At 34.9% G+C, this 26,029-nt stretch overlaps 1 protein-coding gene across 3 annotated transcripts in view; it reads left to right on the top strand.

Annotated features, from left to right (window-relative positions):
• The window catches only part of SNX7 (sorting nexin 7), a 109,416-nt gene extending 83,627 nt beyond the window's left edge, over positions 1–25,789 (top strand). For 2 of the 3 annotated variants that reach the window (XM_037982648.2, XM_007977860.3), the window contains 2 exons: positions 3,256–3,408; positions 25,338–25,789. In XM_037982648.2, coding sequence (XP_037838576.1) covers positions 3,256–3,408; positions 25,338–25,415 — 231 coding nt within the window. In that variant the 3' untranslated portion in view covers positions 25,416–25,789. The remainder of the gene's footprint in view (positions 1–3,255; positions 3,409–25,337) is intronic. The other variant, XM_007977861.3, reaches the window with a different exon arrangement.
• Positions 25,790–26,029: the final 240 nt, after the last annotated feature.

Here is a 26,029-nt window from a genome sequence, read left to right as displayed (position 1 = left end):
AACAAAACAAGAGAGTGAAAAAACACAGACACAAACATGAAAGTCAACCTTTCTACTGAAATAGATCTCACATTGGTAATGCGAGTTTTATATAATACCAAATATCTATTATTTGAGAAATGAAAGCACACACAGCTGCTGTGAAATAAGAACAGAAGTGAAATTTCATATTAAAAAGGAGCTAATTCAGACAAGCATCGGAAGTAACATTTTATTGGTTATAAGACATTTTTACATTTCAGCATCTTAAAATAGGAATCCTTTTTAAAAGATGGCCTCTCACAAATACTTTGTCGTGAAATAGTGGTAACATATAAGGCCCCTTTTAAAACATGAGCGAGATGATGTCATTTCTGCTCAAATCTTCCTGGCTTTGGATCTCTATAAAATCCAAGAACCTTAACCGTAGACTACATGGCTCAGTATGATCTGGCCACTCACTTGCTTCTCTAACTTTATTTCCCAGGACTTTCTCCCGCCCTCGTTTTTTTCTCTCTTTTTTGCAACCATACTGGTCTTTCCGTTCTTTTTTTTTTTTTTTTTTTTAATTATACTTTAAGTTCTAGGGTACATGTGCATAACGTACAGGTTTGTTACGTATGTATACTTGTGCCATGTTGGTGTGTTGCACCCATCAACTTGTCAGCACCCATCAACTCGTCACTTACATCAGGTATAACTCCCAATGCAATCTCTCCCCTCCCCATGATAGGCCCCGGTGTGTGATGTTCCCCTTCCCAAGTCCAAGTGATCTCATTGTTCAGTTCCCACCTGTGAGTGAAAACATGCGGTGTTTGGTTTTCTGATCTTGCAATAGTTTGCTGAGAATGATGGTTTCCAGCTGCATCCATGTCCCTATAAAGGACACAAACTCATCCTTTTTTATGGCTGCATAGTATTCCATGGTGTATATGTGCCACATTTTCTTAATCCAGTCTGTCACTGAGGACATTTGGGTTGATTCCAGGTCTTTGCCATTGTGAATAGTGCCGCAATAAACATACGTGTGCATGTGTCTTTATAGCAGCATGATTTATAATCCTTTGGGTATATACCCAGTAATGGGATGGCTGGGTCATATGGTACTTCTAGTTCTAGATCCTTGAGGAATCACCATACTGTTTTCCATAATGGTTGAACTAGTTTACAATCCCACCAACAGTGTAAAAGTGTTCCTATTTCTCCACATCCTTTCTAGCACCTGTTGTTTCCTGACTTTTTAATGATTGCCATTCTAACTGGTGTGAGATAGTATCTCATTGTGGTTTTGATTTGCATTTCTCTGATGGCCAGTGATGATGAGCATTTTTTCATGTGTCTGTTGGCTGTATGAATGTCTTCTTTTGAGAAATGTCTGTTCATATCCTTTGCCCACTTTTTGATGAGGTTGTTTGTTTTTTTCTTGTAAATTTCTTTGAGTTCTTTGTAGGTTCTGGATATTAGCCCTTTGTCTGATGAGTAGATTGCAAAAATTTTCTCCCATTCAATGACCATACTGCCCAAGGTAATTTTTAGATTCAATGCCATCCCCATCAAGCTACCAATGAGTTTCTTCACAGAATTGGAAAAAACTGCTTTAAAGTTCATATGGAACCAAAAAAGAGCCCACATTGCCAAGACAATCCTAAGTCAAAAGAACAAAGCTGGAGGCATCACGCTACCTGACTTCAAACTATACTACAAAGCTACAGTAACCAAAACAGCATGGTACTGGTACCAAAACAGAGATATAGACCAATGGAACAGAACAGAGTCCTCAGAAATAATACCACACATCTACAGCTATCTGATCTTTGACAAACCTCAGAAAAACAAGAAATGGGGAAAGGATTCCCTATTTAATAAATGGTGCTGGGAAAATTGGCTAGCCATAAGTAGAAAGCTGAAACTGGATCCTTTCCTTACTCCTTATACGAAAATTAATTCAAGATGGATTAGAGACTTAAATGTTAGACCTAATACCATAAAAACCCTAGAAGAAAACCTAGGTAATACCATTCAGGACATAGGCATGGGCGAGGACTTCATGTCTGAAACCCCAAAAGCAACGGCAACAAAAGCCAAAATTGACAAATGGGATCTAATTAAACTAAAGAGCTTCTGCACAGCAAAAGAAACTACCATCCGAGTGAACAGGTCTTTCTCTTCTTAAATCACCTAGGCATACTTCCACCTCCAGGTCATTGCCCTTGGTGTTTCCTCTGCTGGGAATATGTTTCCACTGAGAAGCCCATGGTTCACTCTCACATCTACTTCAGATATTTATTCAGGTCATAGTTATTTAGGCTGTCGCTGGCCACCTTATCTGAAATTGCAGCATCCTAACATTTCCTGTCTACTTTTCTGCTTCGTTTTTCTCTCTAGCATTTATTACCAGCAGACAGTTCGTATTTTTTATTTACCTTGCCTGTAGTTTGTCTCTCCTCAGTAGAGTATAAGCTGTGGTAAAAACAGGGATTTTTGTGTATTTTCTTCACTACTGAATCTCCAGGTCTTAGACAAATGCCCACTATAGACAAGACACTTAGTAAATATACACTGAATATATGAATCGCTATAATATAAATATATAAATACATATATATGAATATGCCAAATATAAAAAAATAAATCAATGGATTACATACTGAAAGGCTGATAAGGTGGGGAAGAGGGTAAATATTACACTAAGTCTGTCCAGTGGCTCATGGTCTAGGATCTGGGCATCTTGCGCTATAAACTTCTGCCTCTGTTACTGGCTATCTGAGTAAAGTTTACAAGTTAATCCCTTGGGCCTCCAGGCGGGACTAGAGTATGGATGTTATAACCTCTCAGTTAATTGAGCCTTCTGCTAAAAACAATTGAAAAATGAGGACCAGAACTGGGAAGCTGAAGTGTCTGAAACCGTATTTTTTAACGTAAATATTATCACCAGAAATCATAGTTGTAAGGAGAGTCTTAATACAAAAGACTTTGGAGTTAATTTTTGGCTCAGTTGCTTTTGTTTCATAAATAGTGAAACTGAAGCCCAGGATTTGAGAGACTTAGCCAAGGTCAAGTGTTAATTGGTGGCCAGCCATAGAACTGTACTCAACAACCCTGACTGAACCCCGTGTTCTTTTTACTTTCGTTAGTACATATGGTAAATACTGGTGATTAAAAACAAAAAAGAGTTATACTTAGCTGTTTTGGTATTTTGTTCAACTTATATTTGATGAATTCACCTAATGGAAATAATACATAGGTCAATTTGTCTCTCTTTGTGACCTAATTCAGCTTCCAGAGGAGATTGGAAAACTTGAAGATAAAGTGGAATGCGCTAATAATGCCCTGAAAGCAGATTGGGAAAGATGGAAACAAAATATGCAAAATGATATCAAGTTAGCATTTACAGATATGGCTGAGGAGAATATCCATTATTATGAACAGGTAATTAGTGTTATTTGATATTGCTTCATTTTAAAGTTATATTCTCATTTACTTTTGGTCTGTCCAATGTGAAAGAGTGTATTAAAGAACCAGTGTCACATTCTGATGCCCCTCTGGTAGCTCAGTTTCGATGAAGTTGTCAGTTACCATTTAGTTTTTTATCCTCAGTTTGTTGTTTTGGATTTCGATTCTTCAAAAGCATTTGATAATGCTTTCTAATGATTCTCCTATCTACTCCTCTTTCCTCTCTCTTTTCCATTTATAAAGAGTTGGCAAAGGAAGGAAAGGAACAGAGGTTTGAATGAGCAGAAAATCAGTTCAGGGCCTGTTCCCTGTATCCTTGCTATCCCCGTCTTCTGTAGCTATTCTAAAACCATCAACAAAGGAGCATCCCATTCCATCAGCAAAGAGTAACAACATCTTTTTTTTTTATGTTCATTTTATTTTTCAGATGATTGTATTTCATTTTTTTACAACTAACTTTTCCTCAGATAAGTTTTTTGTTTTTTTTTTTTAAATCGTAAACATACTTTTCCTAGAAAGTATATTTTAAAAGAACATCTTTAACTTTATCTCTGGCTGAATTAATGAATATGTGAAATTATTACATTAACAAAATTATGTCCTATAGCAGTGGTCCCCAACCGTTTTCATACCAGGGACAGGTTTCATGGAAGACAATTTTTCCGTGGACCTAGGTGGGAGCGGGGTTAGTTTCAGGATGAAACTGCTCTACCTCAGATCATCAGCCATTAGTTAGATTGTCATAAGGAGCATGCAACTTAGATCCCTTACATGCGCTCCTGTGAGAATCTAATGCTGCCTCTGATCTGATAGGGAGTAGAGCTTAGGCAGTAATGCTCACCCACCGCTCACCTCCTGCTGTGTGGCTGGGTTCCTAACAGGCCAGTGACCAGTACCGGTCCGTGGCCCAGGGGTTGAGGACCCCTGTAATTTAGAGTATATAGTGCTTATCAGTTTAAAAGAACTTTAAACTGAAATATTATATACCTTGAAAGAGTAACTGATATTGATGTTTTTATTCAACAAGAGTTAATTAAGCCCCTTCTATCACCAGACATTGTGCCTGGCCCTGGAGAGACCACAGCATGCAAGGCAAACACAATCCCTGTCTCATGTAGTTACAGCCAATGACGGGAACAGTCACAAAGAGAGCATAACAAAATGGTATAAAGGTTAGGTATAGAAAGACATTGCAGGGGCATATAACCTAATCTAGGAAAAATAAGGATATGTTTATGCAGAGACCTGAATGAAGAATAAGGAGTTGCCAGATGAGGGTGTGAGAAATGGAGTTGGAGGCAGAGAAAACACATGTACAAAAGCCTCGAAGGGAGAGAGAACATGTTCAGATAACTGAGGTTCTTTTTTGGAGGAAGAAGGAGTGAAGGTAGTTTTGAATTGAAAGATTAGGCTGAAGAGTGCTATATAAATTTAGTCTTTTACCTTTAAGGGAAATGGGAACCTCTGAGTAGTTTTCAGCAGGGAACTGACAGCATCAGAGTTGCCTTTTGGAAAGATCACTCTGACTGTACATGGGTCAGAGTTAGGCAACACTGGGCATGATGAGACTAGTTAGGAGGTAGGAAAGGCAGAGATGTGAACTGACCTAGGAGTTTCATGTTAGTGGGCTAGAGATGATCGAACAGATCCGTGGTTTTGTTTTGTTTTGTTTTGTTTTTTAACTGGGTAGAACTGGAAAGATCATTTTCTGTCTCTCCTTAATTTTTCATTCTGGTAACAACTATAAGTAAAATCAAGTATCTAAAATGAATTTCCCATAAATCTCAGATTTTGAATGATATAAAATATTTCTTTTTAATAAAGTACATTTATCAACATAAAGCTTTATTACCATTTAACTGTTTAAATCCATAGAGCTAACCTTACCTCTCCTTTATAGTAGAAATTGTCTACACTTAAATTACAGAATTGTTAAGAAAGTCACTTGTTATGAATAACAAAACAAATCAAAAATTTAATAGAGATAATTTATAAGAAAATGTCTTAAAACATGCAGTTTTCTATAAACGATTATAACACCTAAGTATATTAGGGTATAAAAATCACAAGACAAATGCACTTAATATATTTTCCTTTAAATGATAAGATCTGCCAATTTTTCTAAATTTGGATTTTTTTTTAAAGTGTTCGTAACAATTCCACAGCATTCCAACTAAAATGTTTGGGTTTTGACCGTACTTCTCACATAAATACGTATTTTTTTCAGTCTCATTGATTGAATTCAGTTTATACAAAACATTCCTTTCTTAGAAACAGTTAAAAGAGCATCGCTGTACCATATCGCAAATTTTGTTTTTCACAGCAGTTTCTATCAGTGCATGATGTTTTTAACTCTTTCCCCAAGTGTACTACAGTTCTAAATGTTACAAAACTATATCAAGTGTCCTCCATCTTAAATGTATAAATTTGGAGGGATCATTGTTTTTCATTTGTATAACTTCCAGAGATCCTTATAGCTCCATTTATTTGTTGAATTTTTTCCTGAGTGAAAAACTTGTAACAGATTTGGCACATCAGTCCAGTAAAACAAAATCAAGAAGTTGGAGCCCTTAAATGGTCAAGGATTCTTAGCGAAAGATTAAGGCCTAAACAGCAACAATCCGCCACTAACTATTAACATCAGAATATCTCAGATATACAGGGAAGTGAAATGTTCCAGAGACCATTCATTTCCTGTTTAATTTCATCACATTCTAATGGAAATACTTCTTTTTTCATCAGTATTCCCAAAAGGGTCTGTTCCTAGTGTGATGGATGAAACAGGGTATATATACATTTGCCTTTGGATTTACCCGTATTAAGTTCTGGTCACAGATTGTTTAGATATTAAAACTTAAATATTAAAATGGCAGAGGGAAATTAGATTATAAATATGAGGTATGGGTCTGTATCCAACTCCAGTTATTATCATATTGTACAATAATTGTGTCATGTTATACTTAGAGGCATCTATTACATCTAAGAACATGTAATAATCAGTGTCATGTTGTACTTAGATGTATGAATTTATTGGGAGAGAGTTGATTCTAAATCCACAACGAGTGTCTCAAATGAAACTTTTACTAGGTAAAATGATGTTATTCACATTTTGTTCTATATGACCAATAATTAAGGATAAATGTGTTGAGTCTTTTTAAACAAATGAATAATAAAACAATAAAATTAAAAATCCATTTGAGCAGGATGAATGATTTCAAAGTACACTGATACTCAAATAACGAAAGAAAATGACTTCCTGCTAATGTAAAGGGATTCTAAAACAGTAAAACAGGACATGTTGGATATAGGGCATGGATATTTCCTAACATTTTTCTTGAAGGTGCAAAAGAAAATCTGCTTTGTTGTTGTCAATGCTGATGGTGTTAATGATGAAAGCTTGAGAGCAAGTGATTCCTGGCTTATCTTATGAACTGGAAGAGCACATTCTTCTCAAAACTTTATTTTAATATCGTTGAATTCACTTGGCTGTGCAATGTCCTCTTACAATAAGACTTTGAGGGCTTATTTGGACATTCTGACAGGAAAGTGCAGCCATTTAGGAACTGCTTTGGAATAGCTCTGGACTTGGCAAGAACTATTAATATAAAAGAGAACAATTACCTTTCAGCTGGATGAGCACAAAAAATGGGGAACCGTCTACCCAGTCCAGTGAAATCACCTTTGTTATTAAGGAGGTGACAGACAGCTCTGATGTCCTTTTGGTCATTTAATCTCTTTGTTTTATTTGTCTCTAACATATCAAGGACAAGGTTGATAGTAAGAAAGGGTAGGGAATTCACAAGAGTTATGATAAGGGTAGGGTTAGTAAAAGGAGCTATGTTCAAATGTGTCTATGCAGATTCTTAATATATGCCTGCTAAATTAACATTTCTGAGTACCTGCTGTGATCCGGGCCTGCTCTATATCTCACATGTGGCATCTCACATGACCTTCTCTGTAACTCATGGAGGTAGCGCTCTCCTCTCTCTGCAGTCTTGCTGGCCCAAGTTTCCACTAATGTTAATTTTTGCCAAATTGCAGTTTGTAGTTAAGTGAATATGATAAAGGAATATAGTTTATTCCTTTGCATAGCTTATTTTATAATATAGTTCATTCCTTTGAATAGTTTATTTTAAAATTATTAGTGGATATATGGAAATGCTTATTTTATTATCTTATTTTTCTGGTTATAATATTAATGCAGCCTCACTGAAAACAAACAATTATAGCAACAAAAGCTCAGTACACAAATATATGATGAGGATAAAGAATACCCATATAATCCTTTCTCCTAGGGAGTGGTTCATTTATATATAATTATAGAACATAATTTGCTATTTTAAGATTAAATTATTGTTAGATTTTCTGCATGGGTCTTTGGAATGTGTCAGCATAAAAACACATATGTTTAGTCATTTATTTAGTGTCACAATCATTAAAATGAATATATATTATTTTGAGTTCCATATTTTTCATTTATTTTACATGTTTCCACATAGTGTCATAATTTTCTTATGCTACATCATACTGATGTATATTAGCTTAGATAATTAATAGTTGAACATTTGTTTTTTTTTTTCTATCATAACTATTAAAAATAATTATAGATACTAACTTTTTGAAAACTTGGTAAGAATTTCAAGAAATAAGCAGGTCTATGATTACTGCATTTTTTATTCTATCAGTCTTATTTAGGAATGTCAGTTCCCTCATGTAAACTCATTTATGTGAGATTCTGTTATCGAAGCCCTGTGCTAAACACGGGTGGCGCGGCCTGGGGAGAGATGACCCAAATTCACACTTAAATTCTGCTGTTAGGAGGCTAAAGTTGATTGGGGAAAAATAATATATAAAAATATTTATTCATTTATTTGATTAATACAGCCCTAATGTTATTTTTTTTCTAATGGCGAAGTATTTAAATTAGTTTTTTTGCTTGATTGTAATGGACAGACTCAATAAAAGGTTCTATTCTTAGCAGATAACACAAATATATTTATATGGACATCTAGCAAGCAGAAAAACAATTATAGCAAAGGAAAATTTCTGAAACATAAATGAGGAAAAGAAAAAAAGATCATTATAAGGGTATACCATCTAGCCAGATGAACAGTACTACTAATGTTTTCTTAAAATCCAAGTCTAGTTATTTATGGCTCATTTAAAAATCACAGAAATTTTGTAAAAGTAGATCTCACAGCAGTCCTCTAAAAACTAAGTATGGGCCTGGTGCAGTGGCTCACCCCTGTAATCCCAGCACTTTGGGAGGCCGAGACGGGTGGATCACAAGGTCAGGAGATCAGATCGAGACCATGGTGAAACCCGGTGTCTACTAAAAATACAAAAAAATTAGCCAGATGTGGCGGCAGATGCCTGTACACCCAGCTGCTCAGGAGGCTGAGGCAGGAGAATGGCGTGAACCCGGGAGGCAGAGCTTGCAGTGAGCTGAGATCGCGCCACCGCACTCCAGCCTGGGCGACAGAGCGAGACTCCATCTCGAAAAATAAATAAATAAGTAAGTAAATAAATAAATAAATAAATAAGTATGAATAAGCGCTGAGTGTCCAGAAGGTTCTTCAAGTGTAGTTTTACTTATTTAGGGATTTATTTCTTGTGTTGGGAAAATGGTGAAATAAATTCTAGTGAAATGGTTGTTTGTTTTAAACTTAATATTATACTGCATACTTTGGGACATTTTGTAGATTGTGTATATATTTACTTGAAACCATCCTGGTCCAAATAGGACAATTTCCAAGTATTCTGAGCTTAAGAGGTTAATCTATATTGATAATGATGATAAAATTGCTACCTAAGCAAGATTTGGATGGATGGCATTTAGATTCCTGTCAGAAATTTCATTCTATTCAAAGCTGAAAATCAGAAAAAGTATTGATTTGTGCTCATCTCTGAGTTGAAAGGAGCAATAAGGGGAATAGTCTCCCTAGACTTAATTCTGACTAACAAAGAACTGTTATCTTAACATGACAGTTCCATAAGGAGACAGTACTATTTTCAAAATCTGGGAGGTGAAAGCAAAGGAAGGAAAACTTGGCCATTCTCAGTCATATTTCCTAGAATTTAGTAAAGTAGCTTAAAAAATTAGAGAAAAGTTAGTTATACTTTCAAAATCATACACTCTAAATGAGAATATGACTTGAGAGGAGTGGACAATTCTTAAAAGTGAAAAGAATGAAGCAGGTAAAGAACCTGACACAATCATACCTGTGGACCATGGACCATGGAAACAAAGATGATAGAGGAGGATACAGTCAAGGAAGAATACAGAAAAACACAGGCAATATCAGTGAAAGCATATGTCGGGAAGAAGAGAGTTTTGGGGGAAAAAATGTGAAGAGCTTCCAAATAGCACCAGAGTCAAATGAGAGTAGGTATGAGGAGCCTCTTTGGAAGCAAGAAAATTAGGAATTCATGTGTTATCAAAAAATTAATAAAAATGAATTCCTAGTGGAAACTGTGTAATGGGAACTAAGAAAACAGAACTACCTCATTTCTATTTCACTGCTGTTTTATCCATGAAGGAGAATGAAAGTATAAGATGAAAGGGTTAGGCAAATACAAATAAAAGTTAACTAAAATTCAGTACATTTGAGGAGGTAATAAAACAAAAACTATCCATTGCTACAAAGAGATGGCTGGGTGTCTTCTGTTTTGCAGTGAGTGGTGCAAAAGCCCACCCTTTACCAACCTGAAAGCAGTGCTTACAAAGCCCCAGTTGAAGCTCTTAATTCTAAATTTACTCATAGAAGGAAGACTGACAGACCGTCACTTACTCAGAAGAAATGCAGGCCATGTTACTTTCCTAGGTGAATCCTAAAATTACCCCCAGAGAAGGTTTTCAGCAATACTGGAACAATGTTTCCAAAGTAGTTAACCTCCTCTGTAACTTCAGATACACACCATGCACAGTCAATACTTGCTCAACCCTTTGTCAATAGCCTGTCTTAGAGAGAGAAGAGTGGATATGGTAGGGGAGTTACCCACATAGAGTTGTTCAGCATAATTTTTAGCCTAAGAAATGGCAGGTAGTGTTGGAGTTTTCTTTTAAATTGTTGGAACAGAGGTGTAATAGATGGTCTGTATTGAATCATTTTTTTTTTTTATGTTGACCATAAAAAAGACTTCTGGGCTGAATCTCTGTCAAGAGGCACCTTCTTTAAAGTTAAATTCTCTTTCCTTATTATGAAAACAAAGAAGTTGACTAGAGCTGGAATAATCCAGAGTTATCCAGGACAAGGAATTTTGAACCCATAACAAGGTGCATTTCTTTTTACAATCATGCCTCCTAATAGTTACTAAAGCCTGACCTAAACCCTAGACCTCAGAAGACAGATGCCCTGGTGCTAAAATAGGCCTTCAGAAAAGAGCATTCTACGTCTTTGGAACTATGTGAAGAATATCTCAGAACTACATTATACACCCTAAAATTGAATAGATTCCAGTTACATGTAGGCTATATTTCTGGCAAAGCAAGCACACCAGCTTGAGAGGATAAGAAGCTTAGAAGTTTACTCAGTCTAGCCATTTTTATACCAGTTAACTTTTCCAATTCGTTACATCCTTGTACCTACATTATCTGCTGTCTTATTCATTGGGAAGTACTCACTGGAAGCCTGAATGCATTAAGAAATTCAGGTTACATCATGCTACTTTTCTATAGATCATCTAATTTATTTAGGGATGATCATCAAAAGGAAAACAGCAACTTTTCATCTTCTTAATGCCATTAAATGGCAATACATTGAGTAGAGTGTTCTCCTTGTGTTTCAAGAGACCAGCATTGTTATTGATTATTTATTAACCTTGTCCTTTTTACCAAATATATCACTTTTTTGTTGAGCAATCAGTTCTTATTTCAAATAGAATCTAAAGGCACATAGAAATGATCAGAGCAAAAGATACAGAGATGGAATAGTCTTCTGTGATTCTAGAACATCTTTGGAGGCAAGCCACCATTAGACTCCAAGAAACTGCCTTCTCAGTTTGACACATTATTACCAGGAAATTTGGATAAGTGAAGAAGCAAGAATTGTAACCTGAGCTTGGGGAAATCTACATTTAAGATATTTCACAAATAACTTTTTAAAAATTGACTATTATAAATATCAGAGGAAGTCTCTGAGCATAGTTCTTTGGGTCTCTAATTATTGTATATTTGTGGTATACATGACCCCACAATCCTTTACTTCCACTGATTGAGGATGGCAAGTTGATAGCCAGGTTACTCCCATTTAGCTTATACTGTTTTGTTTTGTTGGAGAAGGTTGGCAACGCATCTTAGCATGTTTATGTTTCTAAGAAATTCTTAGGAAAGAAACCTATTCACCTTTCTTTATCCTCTCACATCTCGAATTTGCTCACAGAAACCATTTATGGAGTAAATGTCTGAAATGTTCTCTAGAAAACAGAGGGAAAACAGATGATAGAGATATAAGATTTCTAATGCTCATTAGAGTGTTCATTTTAACACCACTTGAACGAGCTTAGGTAACCATGAGGTCTTGACAGAGTAGATTTTAATTCAACATGACTTAAAACACTGCTCTATTATAGTCTACTGCCTTTGAACTTATGTTTGCATAATTTGATGCAACTTTTCACTGATGTATGGATGAATATTCCCCTACCATAGCAAATAAGAAGGTAAGTATTATCTTCTATGTTGTTTATACGGTCCTGCTTTCACATTCCAAGAGGTAAATCTAAAATCTAACTAGTTTCTGTCAGCAGCAATCTTTATATTTAAGCCAAAGTTATTTTGCATTAGATAGTCTTTAGCATGGAGAATGATAATATGCTTTTTAGAAGTCAATTTATTTAATTTTCTGGGTATTTGTTTTGGTGACCTCTTAATTAATTTTGACAAAAACTTAATTTTTTTCAAAATTTAAGTTTTATGAGAGTCATATTAAGGTCCTATTGTGTTAGAAGACATTTCTGACTTAAAAAAAAAAAAAAGAACAAAGTAATTATTAAGTAGTTAAGCAGGTTTATTTACTAAAGAAGTTCTCAGAGTACTTTATGTGCCTATATGGTTGTGAATCTGAAGACATAATACTTTTCTTGACTAGATCAGTGTTTCTTCTTGCAGGATGAGTATTCTACAGAACATAGTTTAGGAAATCTTGGGTAATAGTGTTGATCTCTAATGCTACTTTAAGTGTGGACTGATATTCATTCCATAAGTTATTATAGATTCAATTTAGAAGTTGCAAGTGATCAGTTGGAATCTTTGATAGCAATTCCACATTGCCAAGACATCCAAGTAGATTAGGAGGTTTGACTTGTTGAATTCTATGGAACAATTCAAGTATTGTCCAGCCTTTGTGGTGATTTGCATGTGGCATGAATTACAGACTAGTCATGGCCAGTAAGACCACTTAATGGTCCTTAGAAGACTGAAAGAAGGAAAAACAAAACAATTGTTCTTCACCACGGATAGTTTAAGAGGCATTGCTCTGAAGCTCCTTCTGGTTTTTACAAGTCTGTTGATCTCTTACACTTAATATAGATAGTGTCCTTTCTCATTTAAAAGTTTATAATCAATTTAATATTGAAGCATCATAAAAAGCATATAAAACACATTCAGTTTTAGAATTAAGTTTAATTGCAGCAGGATTTTATTTTTATTTATTTCTAAGGAAACTTTAGAATCAACTAGTTGTCATTTTTAGAATTCTTAACTATTATGTACTTACTTTGTTGTTTGATTAAGTGTGATTTCTTCTCTGAATTAAATTTTCAAAATCCATAGCTATAGCTCATGTTTCCATCTAGTTGTGAACCTTTTATTATGTGTCATATAAGTCTTAAATATTTTTGTTGTTTTATAGGTTTTTACTTTTTTTTTTTTTTTTTGAGATGGAGTCTTGCTCCGTCACCCAGGCTGGAGTGCAGTGCTCCAATCTCAGCTCACTGCAACCTCTGCCTCCCAGGTTCAAGCGATTCTCCTGCCTCAGCCTCCCAACTACCCAAGTAGCTGGGATTACAGGCACCTGCCATCATGCCTGGCTAATTTTTTATATTTTTAGTAGAGACGAGGTTTCACCATGTTGGCTAGGCTGGTCTCAAACTCCTGACCTCAAGTGATCTGCCTGCTTTGTCCTCCCAGAGTTCTGGGATTATAGGTGTGAGCCACCGCACCCAGCCAGCTTTCTGCAGTTTTCAAAACTTCAATTGAAAATATTCTCATCAGTCCGCTATGTTCTGTAATGTAATTTGTTCTCAATTATCTATGCAAATAAAGTGACCTTAGGTGTGAAATAGACAGTTATATCATGCCATAGTCTGTGCTGCTTCCCATCCTTTGGGCTACATAAGTTTTTATGTAGTTAATCAGGGATTTGCATGGAAGGAGATTGCACATAATAATGAAATAATTTCTAAAAATGTCTAGTTTCTGAATCAAGGACATTCTGCTTATTGTGCTTTGTAAATGACAGACTACATACTATGGGCCAATATAATAGTTTCTGTATAGAAAAGGAAGAAATGATTTAAACACACACACACGCACACACACAGCATTTTATCACAAATAAGAAAGGTGGGTCTTCTAATGGAAAAAATTAAAGTTGGATACCATGATGCCTGCATTAGCTAATTATAAAGTCCTAATCATGTCCTCTCTATATACCCAGTTTGCTAAACTGCCAAATAGAGGTATTCCTCCCTTCCCCCACCCCACATCCCTTTCACATACATCCCTCACAAGTCTTTAGGAGAATAAAACTGGAACACATATGTAACACACTATAAAATAATGTGCTTAAACATCATAGTTGCACCTTAATTTTCTAATAATCCAAAGGTAAATGTGCTCATCTGTATAGTTTGTTGTACTTTCAACGTATGCTTACACAAAAACAGATAAGCTTAATGTCTGAAGTGTCTCGCATTAAACTGGATAGACTTCATGTAATTGGCTTAGTTTTAAGTAAACAACAATGATGTTGTGGTGTAGCAAAAGTATGAGTTTATAAGGATATGAATTTAAATTTTGGCTCTTATGTTAATTTCTCCTATAAAGATTTCCAATATGTTAGACCTTTCAGAGCCCCAATTTCCTCATGTATAAAAATGAGAGAAATGGATTAAATTTTATCTAGGGCTCCATCTGTCTTTATCAGCTCTTGCGTTAGACATCTACAGAATAATGCTACAGAATAATAAAAAAATGGACCACAAGATGGCGTTTGTAGCTAATGAGTCCTTTTGCATTAACTGTGTTGCAGTCATTTAAATATTTGCAATAATTACAAGTGCACACTTATCACTTACATTCTTGAGAGATATGTAAAAGTAATTTTTAGAAAAATAATCTGCAAATCCTGTTATTTTTAAGTTATTGGTATTTCTAAAATTATAAATTGGCAAATGATTCTCAGAAGCTGAATTTAGACTTTTCCAACAATGAAATTTAATGAATAATTTGAGCTATTGCAAAATAATAGAAGTTGCTTTTCTCTGGCAGTATCAACTCTAATTTCCAGATTGATTACATATCAGAATTTGAAAATATGTACCTCCTGAAAGTTTTCATTAGTGTTTCAATTTCAGGTTTAGGAGATTAAAAAACAGTTACTAAAATGTTACACACCCTATTGCTGTCATTGTAAGCATAACCTAATGATTTTTATAGATGATAAATAATTTCGTGATGCTATTGACCTAGTAGAGAAATGATAGCCAATTTGAGCTTCAATGTTTTCTCAAATGTAGGTGATATCAGCTGTGTCCAGGATCATTTGAGACGACGTTAAAATACTTAGAAGAAACTCAGTCATATTTCCAATTGGTAGCTTATTGAGAAAGATGTAATTATCATGGTACTCTCTCTAAAAGGTGCTTTTTGATTAAAGGTGAAAAGTAGAAGCACAACAGCTTTATGTGGCTTAATATGGGAATTTCCCATTTTAAAATAAATATATGGGAAGGTGTGGCTTTTACAAATATTATAATTATAAGTATCATTATTATTAGGTAAATGTCTAGTTATTTTACTTTATTACCACAGAAATACATAATTGTATTTTATTTTGACTTATGTAATAATTTGGATGAAAAATTTTCTAGTTAGCTGTTTCTATCAACAGTGTGGTGTCATTACCTATGGAGATATCAGCTGTTACATAGGCATCACATGGTGGCTAAGGGCATGGGCTTTGGACAAATGACTTCTGACTTTTAGCTGAGTGACCTTAAGGACTTTTTTTTTTTATTGTAGTGAGCCTCAGTATCCTCATCGATGAAGTGCTGAAAATGCCATAGATTTGTTTGGGTGTTAAAATATAAATGTACATGCATATACATATATGTATGGATGGAAAGGAATACATAAAGATGAAAGAGAAGTCTTAGAAGCAAAGGTTAACATTCCCAGTGAGTCACTAAAAATTGTTTATAAGATTTTATGCTCATCAGGTATTTCTAGGAGTCTTAACCAGCATATGCCTTAAGCCACTAATTTTACTTGAGCCCAAAATTGCCACCATAGAAAACAGGTTTTAAAGCTGCTAAACGAATGAATGGATGAATGAATGACAGAAAAGCAGTTAACTCAGTGTCTAATAAGGATTCAGTAAATGTTGGCTACTAGTAGTACAAGCAGATGTAGTGGTACTGAAAATATTTCTCATATATTTATGAATCTTATCTTTGGAAATTATGACAATTATCTTATAAATACCAAATGCAAGGAGGAGAAGTAAAATTTTATGTTTGCTGTATTCCACACTGGGTCAAGCAAAGCAGAGCAAGGCATATTTACAGATTATATGTGATTGCATTTGCCAACTTCTTGTCAGCCACGGTTAGCCTCTGGAAATCTTCACTTTTAGTTCTGGGATGAAACTTAACGGACACACATAGTTCAAACCCTTACTATGAATAGGTAAACAGGCCCAGAGCAATAAAGAAATTTACCTGAAATCACACTGTAGAACAGAACATCTTCATATCCCATAAGCTTGAGAAAATAGGGATTCTCAAATGTGGAAGCTTCCACTGAAAGCTGTATCTTATGTATAGAAATACCATTATTGTCACCATTTACTCTTTAGAAAACTTGATCACATCTGCCTGTGGGATTACTACCCGCTTATGAGAACTGAAGAGACATTTACCTCTTCTAATGCAAAATGTCACCACCTTTAGTGAAGTATCAAGAGATTTATTTTCAAAACTGAAAGTTAGTTTTGGAATTAAAACTTAATTTTCTACGTATTCTATCTGTGTGTACTGCATTTGAGGAGGTTTTCAGCCTGTGTGTAGAAACAGAAAGGCTTCGTTTACCTGTTGGGTCTGTTTTCCCCACCTCTGGCTCACCTTTCTGTGGTGGTTCTCTTTGTCGGAGTTCTCTCCTCAAAGAGAAATTGCACTTGCCTTTGGCTACAACTGCAGCCACCTGGGGGAAACGTGTACTGGATTCTCACTTAACGAGGATTTGTGATAAGCTTTTTTTCCGGTTAAACCACATCGTGGCTCATTGCATGTATAGCATATTTATCAGCTTCTGCAGTGAGAAGGAACTGTTCACCATGATTTCCTATAGAGCACTGGAAAAAAACACACTACTGCCCTATGAGAGTCATTTTTCTTAACTGTAAAATGAAATTACCTGATTTCATCAGAAGATTATTGCATGAAATAAAACAGTATGTATGGAAAATGATGACATCTTATTCAAATGGAAGTGGAACTCCTGTTGTTGTTGGTTCTCCCATGATAGTATGAGAATCCAAAGCTAGAATGAGCTAACCAGAACTATTAAATGTCAGGCCAGCAGTGTTGCTGGGTATTTTTTATTACTACTCTGGTTTCGACAGATACTAACTTTCTTCACTCACTGTAATGATTTAAAAGTGGAAAAAATTGTTTGATGACAATGCAAAGCCAAACAAATAGAAACATCTTTTAAAAATATTAACTTACAAGCAAATCTCACACTAGGTTTTGAGATTTTTTTTGGTTGTATTAACGATTCTTTATAAACTCCAATTATAATCCTGAGCACAGTAAATACTCACTGTAATAAATTACTTAACTATATGGTATAAACAATATATTTCTTGAGTTTTTCCTTAGGTTTCATACTCAAGAGCAAAGAAATTTAAGGAACCTTAGAGATCATCTTTTTGTTGTTTATAAAGATTTGTGTACATTAATTTGATATATGTGCAGGATATCAGGTAACACGGGTGAATATTAAACATTGGTGGAAACAGGCAATTACATTTATTTAATTAAAAACCTGCTATCAAGAATCCCAAAGTTATCTGGTAGTGTTAGGAGCTACATAGTTCAAGGTCAGATCTCAGCTTTGCAGGCCCAGAGAAAAAACCATATTGGTCAGCAACATAAGTGGGATTCAGGCTTTTAGGGCAAAACTTAATATTTATATGTTTGGAGAGCAATAGAAACCAAGATATCAGTTGGTTAGTGTTCAAATAGAAAAGTGCAGTTTTCTGATGGCCAGCATCTTAGCATCAGTTGTTCAATATATGCCTTCTCTATAGAGTCGTCTGCATTTACTGAGCACTTACCATATTCCTGACATGTATTAATTCAGTCTTCTTCAAAGAATAGATACATTCCAAGAAATATATACAGAATTTCCAAGATACATGAAGGGAATTAATTTCCATACACTCACCTTTTGTAAATACTCTTTCCTAAAATGTGATCAGCCTGATGCCCCAGCAATCAGGGTTTCTTACCTATTTCTCCTTCCAAAATCATCCTTCTACTATGTGAAAGAAAGGCATCTCATTCTCATGACCCAGTGACTTATTAAATGTACCCTGGTGATGGTTCAGAAGATTGACTATCCATTTGTTGATGGATAAATACTGGCATACAATTGATGAGATTTATAATGTAAACATACTTAGACCATTTGAGCTTCAGCTTTCTCACCTGTAAAATAGGATTCATAGTAGTCATTGTAAGGCTTAAAGAAGGTGATATATAAAGCAATCATTATAATGCCTAACCAAGTATTCATATCAGTATATGGCAGTTGTTAATGTTATTTCTGTTGCTATCCTATGTCAATTGTTCTATAATATTCTGTATTTCAAAACACATACTTTTTCTGCTTCTGGTATGGAAGATAAGGAAATCATGAAATAGCTAATTTGTCTGTCTTATCATGTTTTACTATCCCTTTTAGTACTTACTTTAGAAATGAAAATATTAGCTCACATCACTAATTAGCATGGACAACTACTGAATATCTTAGATCTTTATTAAACTAGCATAGTTAATGCAGAATATGAAAATGATAGGAGTTTGTTCACTTGAGGACTAACACCATCTTTGGTGCAATTTGAATCACTTATTAGACAAGAATTCTAAATAGAGCAGGCTGCTTAGAATTTCATTTTGAATTTTACCTGGAGAATGTTCAGAAGTTTATTTAAATGATAGTTTTGCAGTTATTAAAAATATCTAATATCTTCTGAAAGTAGTAATTGCTTTGGGGCTGCCCTGCAGGGGTACCAGATACAAGATTGTGTATGGGCAAACCAGAGAGCTCTAGCAGAAAGATGGTTTGCAAAGGAAACTGAGGGCTTTTCTCTAAATGTAAAGTGTGGTGCTGTTCCCATCAGCCCTTTCCACCTAGTTAATAGTTTTCTGTTTCGTAAACATTGTGGGTAGATTTTTTAAAGATATACTTTGGCATTTTTGTATTTCCTTCTTTTTTAAACTTGACATTTGGTGAAGGAGATTGGTGAGTGGTTTATGAAACTGAGGTTTTTTTTTTTCTTGCTATTGAAAAGCAATAAAATACTGATAATAGCTAATATTTATTGCATATCTGCATATGATGTTTATTGTAGCTTTTTGGAGGTGTTGTTCCTCGGGTTGTGGAACTTCTCCTTTATTCCTAATTTGCTGAGAATTTTTTTTTTTTTAATAAGGAATGGACATTGGAATTTGATAAATGTTTTTTCTCTATTGAGATGATGTTGCATTTAATATGATCATTTGATAAATAATTGGATGTTAATCCAATCTTGCATTCGTGGAATAAACTCCATTTGGTTTTGATGCATAATTCTTTATAGAAATTACTACATTTGATTTACCAAAATTTTATTTAGAATTTTCATATCTATGTTTAGGAGGAATAATGGTCTGTAGTTTTCTTTTCTTGGAATATCTTTGGCTCTGGTATTTTGGACAGCATCCCCATGTCTTCAATTTTCTGGAAGAGATTATATGGAATTAGTTTCATATGGATTTCTTCCTTAAATGTTTGCTGTAATTCACTAGTGAAGAATTCTTGGCCTGGAAATTTGTGTGTGTGTATGAAGATATTTAACTACAAATTCAAATTCATTTGGGTTATTGGTTTCTTCTGTGGTGAATTTTGGTAATTTATGTCTTTTAAGGAATTGGTCCATTTCATCTACATTGTCAAATGTATAGGCATAAAGATCTCCATAATTTTCTTTTTTCCTTTAGTAGAGTCTGAACTAACATTAACCCTCTCATTCCTGACCCTTGGCAACATGGCCAAAAGTTTAATTTTCTCAAGGATCCAACATCAGTTTCATTGATTTTTCTTGATTGTTTTTCTTTTTTCTTTCATCGAGTCCCACTTTGCTCTTTTCTGTTTTGTTTTTGTTTTTGTTTTTGTTTTCCTTCTGCATTTAATTGTTCTTTTTTTGGTTTTCAAGGTAGAGACTAAAGTCATTGATTTGAAATCTTTCCTCCTTTCATATGTAGGCATTTAGTGCTAAAAAATCTCTATGTTCTACTTTAATGGCATACCAAAATTGTAGCTGTCTTGTGTTTTCATATTCAGTTCAAAACTCTTTCTAATTTCTCCTTTGATTTGTCCTTTGACACTGGAGGCTTTTTATAATTGTCCTGTTTAGATTTCAAATATTCGGTGATTTTAAAGATATCTTTCTGTTACTGATTTCTAGTTTAATTCCATTATGTTCAAAGAACATACTTTATATGACTTGAATCTTTTAAAATTTATCGAGACTTCTTGTATGGCCCAGAATGTGATCTATATTGGTAAATGTTTTATGGGCATGTGAAAGAAAATATGTATTCTGCTTTTGTCCTGTAGATCTCAATTAGGTCAACTTGATTGATAGTGTGGTTCAGATCTTCTATATGAGTGCTGATTTTCTGTCCACACATTCTGTCAGTTCTTGAGAGGGGTATCAAAATCAATTACACTTGTAGATTTGTCTTTCTCCTTGTATTTCTGTCAGTTTTTATGAAACTCTTTTATGTGTGTAAACATTTTAAATTATGTCCTCTAGATGTATTGGCCCTTTTATCATTATGAAATGATCATCTTTATCTCTGATAATGATCTTTGCTCTGAAATCTACATTTCTGATACTAGTGTAGCCATGCTAGCTTTTCTTTTGACATGTGTTACAATAAAACATATATATATATATATATAAAATTTTTTTTAATTAAAAAAAATAAACCCAGGATCTCACTGTGTTGCCCAGGCTTATCTCAAACTCTTGGGCTCAAGCGATCCTCCCACCTCGGCCACCCAAACTGCTGGGATTACAGGCATGAACCACCGTGCCTGGCCATATATATATTTTTTAATCCTTTTAATTTTAACTATATTTGTCCTTATATTTAAAATATTTATAAGAAATTTAAACAAAGTATAGGTAGATCTTTTTTTTAATTTGGTTGGCAATCGGCATCTTTTAATGGTGTGTTTAGCATATAGACATTTGAGTAGATTATTGGTATATTTGAGTCTTTTATCTTGCTGTTTTTTATTTGTCCTGTCTGTACATTGTTCCCATTTTCTTCTTTTGCCTTCTTTTGAATTGATAGACAATTTTACATGATTTCATTTTTCATCTCTTTGTGGTGTATTAGATATAACTCTTTTGTATTAGGTATAACTCTTTTATTATTTTAGTGGTAATTTTTAGGTTACTGTATGTATCTTAAATTTGTCATAGTCTACCTTCAGGTAGTATTATATTGCCTATATAAGAACCTACAAATGTGTTTTTTCATTCCCTTTCACCTGACCTTTATGCTGTTTTTGTCATGCATTTTACCTCTACATGTATTACAAGCCCTGTAAGATTTTCCTTTTTTTAATTCATATATTTTAATACATTTAAATAATAAAGTATATATCATAGGTACTCATGTAGTTACTATGTCATTTATTTATAGATCCATACTTCTATCTGGTCTCTTTTTTTTCTGCCAGATAAGCTTTTTTTTTTTTTTTTTTTTTTTTTAACATTTCTTATAGTGTGTTCTGACAGTGATAAATTTTGCAGATAATGAATTAAGTGATTTTGCAGTCTGCTTGATGGGATCTTGTACTATTGTAGGCCCTATGAGAATGCTGGATACTGTTTAATCCTTCCCGATGGCTTTTTTCCCCTGTGTCTCGTAGTCTTCTCACGTGCATGTGCCAATCAGTACTCTGCTTGGTGTGGCGCATCCTCTGCACATCTCCAGAGTTTTCTCTCTATGCACCACTCTCTTCTCTGTTACTCTGGTCTATGAACTCTAGCTGCATTTTCTCTAACTCTTAGCTCTATCCTTTTAACTCAGTGAGTCAGCCAGGTAATGTCTCCCTTCACCATGACCTGGAAATTCTGTTAAGGCAACAAGCTGGTATATTAGAGGGATGCTAATATAGTTTAGATATTCATCCCCGCCCAAATCTCATGTTGAAATGTCATCTGTAGTGTTGGAGTTGGGGCTGGTGGAAGGTGTTTGGATCATAGTGTTGGATCCCTTATGTATGGCTTGGGCCATCCCCTTGGTGATAAGTGAGCCCTTGCTCTGAGTTCACATGAGACCTGGTTGTTTAAAGGTGTGTAGCACTGCCCCCACCACTCCTGCATTCACCATGTGGCATGCCTGCTCCCACCTCACCTTCCACCATGATTGTAAACTTCCTGAGGCCTCCCCAGAATCTGAGCAGATGCTGGCACCAGCTTCCTATACAGCCTGCAGAACTGTGAGGCAATTAAACCTCTTTTCTTTATAAATTACCCAGTCTCGGGTATTTATTTATAGCAAAGCAAGAACAGCCCAATACAGATGCCATACCAAAATTCCTAAGACTAGGTGGCTTAAACAACAGAAATTTGTTTCCTTACAATTCTAGAGGCTAGAAGTCTAAGATCAAGGTGTCAGCAGGCTGCTTTCTTCTAAGGTCCCTCTCCTTGGCTTACAGATGCCCACCTTCCTGCTGTGTCCTCAGATGATCTTCCTCCTTGCTCACATTTCTGGTTTCCTCTCTGTGTCCAGATTTCCTCTTCTTATAAGGACACCAGTCATATTGGATTAGGGCTCACCCATATGACCTTATTTTACCTTAATTACCTCTTTAAAGGCCTCATCTCCAGATACAGTCACTTTCTTAGGTACTAGAATTAGGGCTTCAGTCCATAACACTGGGGTAATCATGGAGCTTACTCTGGTTTTGTTTGTTTGTTTGTTTGTTTTTCTCCTCAGGGGCCACTATCCTTTGTTGCCTGATTTCCAGGGTGTTGAAAATCATTGCTTTATATATATAGTATCTACCGGGTTGATTGATTTAGGCAAAAGAGCCTTTCCAGTCCCTGTTACACCCTCTGGGTCAGCAACAGAAGTCCTGAACCTGAGTTCTTGATCACTACGCTATACTTCCTCACACTGACCTTTCACAAACATGCCGAGATTTATGGGGTCTACCTTTTGCTCATCTTTTAGTCTGCATTCAGTGATTACTTCCACTAGGAAACATTAGGACACTCCAATCTTAGATCCTATTACTGTTACTCCCATCATGTCCTGTAACATCACAGATCCTATAGTTGATTATATTTGCTTACTTGGGTTTCATGCTAAATCCTAATTTCTATTGGTTTGTGAGCTGTGCGCTAGTACCGTCACAGTGCCTGGCATATAGTAAGAACTCCAAAATACTTGTTGAGTGAAGAGATTTTTGTATGTCTACCCTCCATGCCACCCAAATCATGTGTAGTTTGGACAATTATAAATTACTTACAGTCCAAAATTTGAAAAATATACTAAATGTGAAGTATTCATCTTTTATGCCTTTTCATTAGCATAGGCATTTAGATATACTTAAAGATATCTAAGTTATTCTCCTGTACCGTCTAAGAGGAGGCCACTCTTACTAGGTGTCTCCTGTAGTAACTACCTGACCCTGATTCCTCTGCTCCCCTCCCCTTCCCTCCTCTTCCTATTTTATTTTGTCATTTCTCCATCCCTATGAGAGAGGCTATTATTATTATACATCTGAGGAACTAGAATATCGTAAAGTTAGTAACTTACCGGAGGATAAAAGCAAATCCCAGAATCGATTCATTACAGTTACTGTGCTGCTTGGATTGTACTTGACTTTCAGTACCTTCTAAAGCTATTTAAAGCAAAAAGTATACCTTAAAGTCTTGATAAACTTGATTATTCTAATGAGGCCTACATTACCCCAAGTCTGGCCTTCAAAATATATTACAAAATAAATACCTACTATTTAACCCAGTAATTTATTGGGTAAATTTTACCCAGTGTCTTTTTTATTTGACAATTAGGTCATTCAATGCTTTACTGTTCTCCTGTAATTATACAAATCTTTTAGCTTATTATTAGCTTCCTAAGTTATTGGAGCCTATCTCAGAGTTAAATCACAGTGTGTAATCTTTATGAAAATCTGAATTGACATAGTATTTCCCATATTCTAAATCTTCAGTTTGAAAAAAAGTATGTGTGCATACGCACACACATACACATACACATACATAATTATATGAATACATACTTTTTGAAATGCAACACACTTATAATTTGAGAGCTTTAAATGTTTGAGTTTTTACAGTGTTTGAAAAATCTCTAGTCTGTTATTAGCACTGGTTGTCCGATATGGACACATTAAAGCTGTGAAAGGATTAGAGGCAGAAGAAGTGACATGGAGGTAGTTGAGCCAGGTGGACCAGTGTTAATCAGTCCAACTTTGAAGTGTATTATGTAGAAACATACATGTCTATGGCCATCTATCCACGTTTGAAAAAAAAAAAAACATAATTTCTTTCCCAATTCATTATAGCTCAGGCTGAATATACATTAGAGTAGGTATGATTTAGAAGAATCCTAAGTGCATTCAAACTGTTAAAATTATGCTGTAGATAAACTTCATACAGATACTTGAGACTGGTCTATTAGGAAGGTCATCCTCAGGCAAAATCAAATAGGCCACATTTATGTTGATGTGTTCTGAACGCCTTCAGACCCTTACAATCCTGTGTCATTTCCTGTAGCACATTAATAACTTAAGTCTTTCCACCCATTCCCAACAGACCATCCTAACAGTTACTAACTTTTTGAGCTTTCACTTTATGTTATGCATTCTGCGTAGAGATTTATACAGATTATATAAATTTAATTCTCACAGTTGTGCTAGTGGTAAGTACTATCATTAACCTAATTTGTAGCTGAAGAAACTCTAATAAAGGTTAATCAACTTTCTCAAATTCACACTTGATGTAATGGGATTCAAATCAGACTGAAGTGTGTTTGTATCATCACTCCTCCTCAGCTCCAACTGGCTCCATCTTTTTCTCTATAACGTGGAGCTCTTATTTTCCTCTTGATATGGGGTAATAGTAGACTATTTCAGCAAACTAATCCTTGCTAATCTTTTTAACCTTTAATATGTTTTCCCCTTACTTCACAGTAGCATCCCTCATTAAGAATTAAAATATGTAGAAAATGACAAGGATTCTGACAAGATGATAGGAGAAAAGAATAGAACAGATTGCAATAGGAACAGATGTGTTAGAATTTATTAATCCTTTAACGCTGAAAGTAAACTGTTATTGATTGCCTCATGGTGTGTTTCCATTATTCAGTGCCTTGCTACGTGGGAATCATTCCTTACATCACAGACCAACCTCCACTTGGAAGAAACCTCTGAAGATAAACCTTAATCCCATTGAGGACTTCTGTTTGATCTTTGGGAGACAGCATTTATTAACCAAAGTTATTCTTTCTGGATCTGCTATGTCCCTTATAAAGTGGATGAAAAATGTTTTGTACTATCTATCTGGAAAACCAACAACTTGAAACCTCAGGTATTCCAGGTCACTGACATGAATTTGAAGATATATCTATCTGTATGGATATATATCTATATGTATATAGATATAGAAATACAGAGAGAGATCTGGCTTGGTTTTAATTATGTTCTTAAATTTGTGTGCCAATAATTGCATATAGATTTTTTTTTCTTAAATATTTGACTGTGGAACATGCCATTTTAAATACGTTGTAAGGACTGTTTTAATAAAAAGTTTAGTATGAAGTGGCTGGCTGCAGTGTATTCCTTGCCTCCTAGTAACTCAAGCCTCTTAAACATTCTAAATTGAGTTCAGCATGTGTTAACAAGTATACTGTGCATTCAATTTTATTTCATTATCATTTCCTCTGAATACTATTCAGTTTAATATTAGGAATTCAAAGTAACAACCAAAAATTATTTGACATTATTAAAATAGATGATAACTGTTGAAAAATTGATTTTTTATAAGTAATTGTTTTCCAC

This window comes from Chlorocebus sabaeus, chromosome 20 (assembly GCF_047675955.1).
Source record: "Chlorocebus sabaeus isolate Y175 chromosome 20, mChlSab1.0.hap1, whole genome shotgun sequence".
NCBI classification, from domain to species: Eukaryota; Metazoa; Chordata; class Mammalia; order Primates; family Cercopithecidae; genus Chlorocebus; species Chlorocebus sabaeus.
Note: the sequence above shows the minus strand (reverse complement) of the source record. Positions and strands in the feature narration are given on the sequence as shown.